Here is a 5,243-nt window from a genome sequence, read left to right as displayed (position 1 = left end):
TTAATTCGCAAATAATAGAATACAAATATAAAAGCTTGGAAGTATATGAATAATTCTTCTGTGGGACATTTTGGGGCATGCTTTATTAAGAATCGTCAGAATGTGGTTAGCAATATTACGCACAGAAAGTAGTAAAATAATAGAAAATAACAAAAAATATTTCAAATGACTGCAATTAAGAAGAGGAATAAATAATTCTGTTATACTACATTGTTTTCTTTTTTGTCTGCTATAAATGTGCAAATGTTTTATTTGTGAATAACGGTGAAATGAAACCAACAAACAAGACTATGGTAACATATCCTACGTCTAAGACCAAACTATTGTATATTTTTTGCATTTTTTTTTAATCGGAGGTCTTTTAACTTGCCCGTTATTTTCCCAGAATTCCATTTCACCGGAAGCTGTAGGTTCGATTGCTCGTTGCTTTTACTACGGATCCGGTGAACTTTCCGTGCGAGAAGCGAGTTGATATCGATTTGGTTTGTGTGAGTACGTTTTATTAAAGCGTTGGTTATCGTTTCGGGTTCATATGCCCATTGTTTCGCACAGGGCTTTGATAAAACGAGTTAATCCGTTGAGGGAGGTCAGAATAAAGGCTTTTTTGTGACCGTTAGCTCGCGGCTAACAGTTGCCCGGTCTGACTGAAATGATTCCCGCTGGTATTATCTGACAAACCGGTTCGATTTGCGGGTTTAAAATCGCTACTTTTCACAAAAGCGACGCGGTTTTCGCGCTATAAACAGTTGTAGCTATCGCGCGCGTGTTTGTTTGGTTATCTAACGTCAGCGGGTAACGCTGGTCACATTGTGAGACGTTACACCAACGTGAAATCGGCCTTAAATTGTTTTAAGACCTTTTATCTGATTTCACCACGCTCAGTCGATCTCTGGTCGATTTTAGCCCTTTAAGCTCGATTTAGCTTGATTTTCATTCCTCAAACGGTGTTCTAAACCGATTTCAGTACTTTCAAGTTTTATCTTTGTCGTTGCCCTTTTAGAGGACGGATGAAATATATTGAGTTTCGTGTCTTTTGGAATGGATTATTATTATCGCAAACCTTTAAACTGATTTCCTCTTAATTTGACAATGTTTAGCTGATTTAGGGTCGAATTCAGGCTGATTTAGAGCTGTCCATCATCCTGAAATCAGCTGACAGGATTTTCTGATTTGGAGTTTATTTATTTATTTATTTTTAGCAATTTTGCGCTATACGTTAAATGCATTCAGCATACAATTTAACAGCTTTAGATGTAGACTCAATTAATAGCACTATAGATACTTACTGTATTTTCAATGTGCAATGCATGCGGAGTAGTGTGTGCATTATAACAGCCTAGAGGATGCATAAATCCCTATGTTAACAATGTTATTGTCTTCTATTTAAGGTGGGTGTTCTGCCCAAGATGTCTTTCCCTCCTCATCTCAACCGGCCACAGATAGGCATCCCAACGATGCCGCCAGGAATCCCTCCACCACAGTTTGCTGGGTTTCCACCGTCGATGCCTCCTGGTAATCGAGAAAAAAAATAGATCAGACCACGTGTAGTGTGGCTCAATTATGAAATCACAGTTAGGTTGTGTGTTTGAATTACGTGGAACGTGGCTTCGGATAAAAGCGTCAGCCGGATGCATAGGATGCACGTTGGTTTTAAAGGCGGCTGAGCATGGTGTCGCCCGCTACCGTTTAAGTTTGGTTGTTTTTGAGAGCCTTTTATGCATTGCTAGGTTAACAATTTTTTTACGAGCCTACGCGATTATGAAATGTAACTTTGGAGTGCGTATCGGAGTGAACATTATTTTCTGACGTTGTTGATTTATCTCTTTTCCAGGAACCCCANTGCTACCGTTTAAGTTCGGTTGTTTTTGAGAGCCTTTTATGCATTGCTAGGTTAACAATTTTCACGAGCCTACGTGATTATGAAATGTAACTTTGGCGTGCGTATCGGAGTGAACATTATTTTCTGACGTTGTTGATTTATCTCTTTTCCAGGAACCCCAATGATTCCTGTCCACATGGGCATTATGACTCCAGCCCCTGCGGTAATGTTATTTAATTATAGACAACCAGTTTAGTCATTTTCAGTACATATGTACGTATTTTCCGCTATTAAAAAGCATTGGTACATTATAGGGCTGGGTTAAAAATAGCGATATCCAAATTTTATTCCATTAACTATGCCTTTATTTTGAATGCTTTAAACTGAAAGTATTATTAATACTTTGTAGTTTTATTTGATTTGTTCATTGTAGTTGTTAGTAATCTCCAATGCTAAGATTTGATAGTTTATCGTTATTAGTATTATTACTGTATGTTTAAAACATAACAGGGTAGCTCCTTTCGCCATTGTGGTTTTTTTTTTTAAATATTCATTTGTCTGTATAATGAGTGTGTTGTAGGTCTGTGTTTTATTGGTTGTTTTCTCCCCTTTTCACTCCCACTTTTCCACAGCTTTACACGCCCATTTCTGGAGTCTTTTTCAAATCTAAGGTGTGAAAGACCAGTGCTAAAAAACCCGGGGCTTTCATGATACGTTAATGTTTAGCGCAAGTTACAGCACAGAATAAACATGAATGAAAGTGTTTAAAAACAGTACGACTTGCTGAAACGTATCCTGTCTTGTCTAGTCAGCGTTTCAACCACAGAGAGACGTTAATAAAACCGCTTCTAAGCGGTGCCGCACGACGTTATAATTATTTTTAGTGAAAGCCATCGTGGCCGTAATTTTAAAAACGACTTTAGAAAAGAGTCACTTAGCAAATGAATGCACAGCGTAATTAAAAACATATTATATCTATATTCAGCAGTTTTATTGTATTTAGTATTAATAGAGATTGAAATTGGTACTCTGTTTATAACCGTAACCTGCCAGGGATCTCCATATAGTTTAAAGCAATTGTTGAGAGATGAAAATTATAATTGACATGTACTGTATCTGTTGTATATCCAATTGAATTGAATCAAAATCAAATCATTTAGCAAAATCTGGCGCAATACCCAGCCCTATTTTTTATACTTTGATATAAAGTATAAATATAATGTGCTAAATAGGCTATGGAGATGCTTCCTGTTGAAACATTTTCATATCAGCCACCATCACATTAGTTTTTTTTACTGTCACATGATATAAATAAATTAGTTCACATGTTATTTAAAGTTTCCTGATAATTTGCTCACGCCCATGTCATCCACGGTGTTTGTCTTTTCATTCTTTAGTCAAAGTTTATATTCTAGAAAGTATTTAGTTTTATTTGACTTCGATAAGACGGATCGTACGGCTAGCTAAGACCTTTTATTCCTTGACTGGGATCACGTAGAGCGCTTTGACGCTTCAGTCGGGAACTTTTTAACCCTTTGATCCCCATCAAGATCCGCTAAATAGAAAACCCTGGAATGTTTTCCTCAAAAACCTTATTACCGGCACGAGCATCTTGGGTGACGTGGGGGTGAGTGAAGTATCAGGGAGTGTTCGTTCTGGGGTGAACTGATCGTGTAATTGTGATGTATCAGGTTCTGGTGCCCACGGCGATGCCTGTGGTCAGTAAAGTCGCTGCTCCCAGGAAGGAAAGCGCCGCTCAGGCAAAAGACAGCAATGACGGCAGCGGTCCCACGACCACCGTGTTTGTGGGCAACATCTCTGAGAAAGCGTCTGACATGCTCATTAGACAGCTGCTGGCTGTGAGTATCGCATCGGATCCAGTCTCTAAACCTCTTTCAGAGATGAGAAAAGTAGTTCACTAATAGTTAAAGTTCTTGGTTCTTGCTAGTTGGAGCGGTGTTAACAATAACCGCTTGTTTTTCAGAAATGCGGTTTGGTATTGAGCTGGAAACGAGTTCAGGGTGCCTCAGGGAAACTCCAAGGTAAACCTTTTTTTAACACCTAAACTGATTTCCGGTTGGTTTCACTGCATTAACATTATGTTAAGGATCAGTGAGCGTTAAATCATGCACGCTGTGATGAAGAAATAAATGCCTCACTGGTCTCTAGCATGGTGTTTACACGCTTATGATTCAATGTTTCAGAGCAGCCTATTTGTTTATGCTTTGAGCTGAAATCAATAGCACATTTTTTATTTCCCTGCAATTCATTAAAATGACAGCTTAAAAAATAATAATAAATTGACTAATATTTTGTCATTTTACAGTGAAAAATACTTTTTGTTTTACATTTATTTTGGTTTATTTTACTGTATTATTACAACGTATTTCTTTAATATTTTTCTGAAATCTCAATATTAAAATGAATGAAAAGTGTGAAAATAAAACAGACATTTATTATTATTTAATAGCCTTTAAGTTTTCACAGGCCTCGACAAAGTAAAAAAGTATAGCAAAGTAGTATAACCTTTTATCAAATTCTTCCCAAAAATATTTCAGACTAAAAAGGATTTTAAAAATATTTTGAAGTAAAGTAAAAAAAAATTCCTATGCGGATATGCTCCCCACAAAAACCGTGTCACTAACCGTAGAACGATTCATTCTTTATGAATATGGCTAACTATTCAAACGATCTGGTGAAAATTGCTGTATTTTTTTTTCCCAAATTGCGAAATATATCGCAGAAACCGAAAACATCCCAATGTAAAATAAGCCGGACTGGCTCCTCACAGTTTTATTTTTTCTTTGCTTTCAGCGTTTGGTTTCTGTGAGTACAAAGAGCCAGAATCTACTCTACGAGCTCTACGGCTGCTACATGAGCTGCAGGTCGGAGAAAAGAAACTTCTGGTCAAAGTCGATGCCAAAACCAAAGCACAGCTGGATGAGTGGAAAGCAAAGAAGAAGAGCACCAGTGAAAATGGAGTAAGTGTAACAGATTTATACTGATAGAAGAATGTACTGTTCGCTTGGTGAGAAAAATCTTAAATGATTAATAATGTAGTGTAAACTATACAAAAAATTGACTGACTACAACAATGTTTTGATCCGTGCGTCTGGCAGAATGGCAAGGCGGAGGATGGTGCTGGTGAAGAGGAAGAGGAGGTTCTGGACGAGGAAACTAAGAAGCGCGACCAAATTGTGAAAGGTGCTATTGACGGCCTGATCCGGGAGTATTCAAGTGAGCTAAATGCTCAGTCTCAGGACGATGAGTCGAGTCGCCGCAAAAAGAGGAGGGAAAAGAAGGACGAGGTAAACTTTAGTTCATCGGGGCCTTTTGTTCTCTAATATTTAATGCGTGTATATGTAAATGTTTAATTTTTTTCGTGCTCTTGCCTGAGAAGACCTGTGTGTGTGTAATAAATATA

The 5,243-nt window shown here is 37.7% G+C and overlaps 2 protein-coding genes across 3 annotated transcripts in view; one reads left to right on the top strand and one right to left on the bottom strand.

Annotated features, from left to right (window-relative positions):
• Positions 1 to 5,243, bottom strand: part of fut8b (fucosyltransferase 8b (alpha (1,6) fucosyltransferase)) — a 227,019-nt gene that overhangs the window by 87,432 nt on the left and 134,344 nt on the right.
• Positions 275 to 5,243, top strand: part of LOC122324315 (RNA-binding protein 25-like) — a 6,777-nt gene continuing 1,808 nt past the window's right edge. The window contains exons 1-9 of one of the 2 annotated variants that reach the window (XM_043218633.1): positions 275 to 293; positions 386 to 488; positions 1,389 to 1,512; positions 1,993 to 2,042; positions 2,452 to 2,490; positions 3,511 to 3,678; positions 3,804 to 3,861; positions 4,634 to 4,800; positions 4,939 to 5,127. In XM_043218633.1, the coding sequence (XP_043074568.1) occupies positions 1,407 to 1,512; positions 1,993 to 2,042; positions 2,452 to 2,490; positions 3,511 to 3,678; positions 3,804 to 3,861; positions 4,634 to 4,800; positions 4,939 to 5,127 (777 nt within the window). In that variant the 5' untranslated portion in view covers positions 275 to 293; positions 386 to 488; positions 1,389 to 1,406. Of the gene's footprint in view, positions 294 to 385; positions 489 to 1,388; positions 1,513 to 1,992; positions 2,043 to 2,451; positions 2,491 to 3,510; positions 3,679 to 3,803; positions 3,862 to 4,633; positions 4,801 to 4,938; positions 5,128 to 5,243 lie in introns of those variants that run through there. The other variant, XM_043218632.1, reaches the window with a different exon arrangement.

The sequence above is a fragment of the Puntigrus tetrazona genome, chromosome 20 (assembly GCF_018831695.1).
Source record: "Puntigrus tetrazona isolate hp1 chromosome 20, ASM1883169v1, whole genome shotgun sequence".
NCBI lineage: Eukaryota > Metazoa > Chordata > Actinopteri > Cypriniformes > Cyprinidae > Puntigrus > Puntigrus tetrazona.
This window is presented reverse-complemented; position numbering and strand designations above follow the sequence as displayed.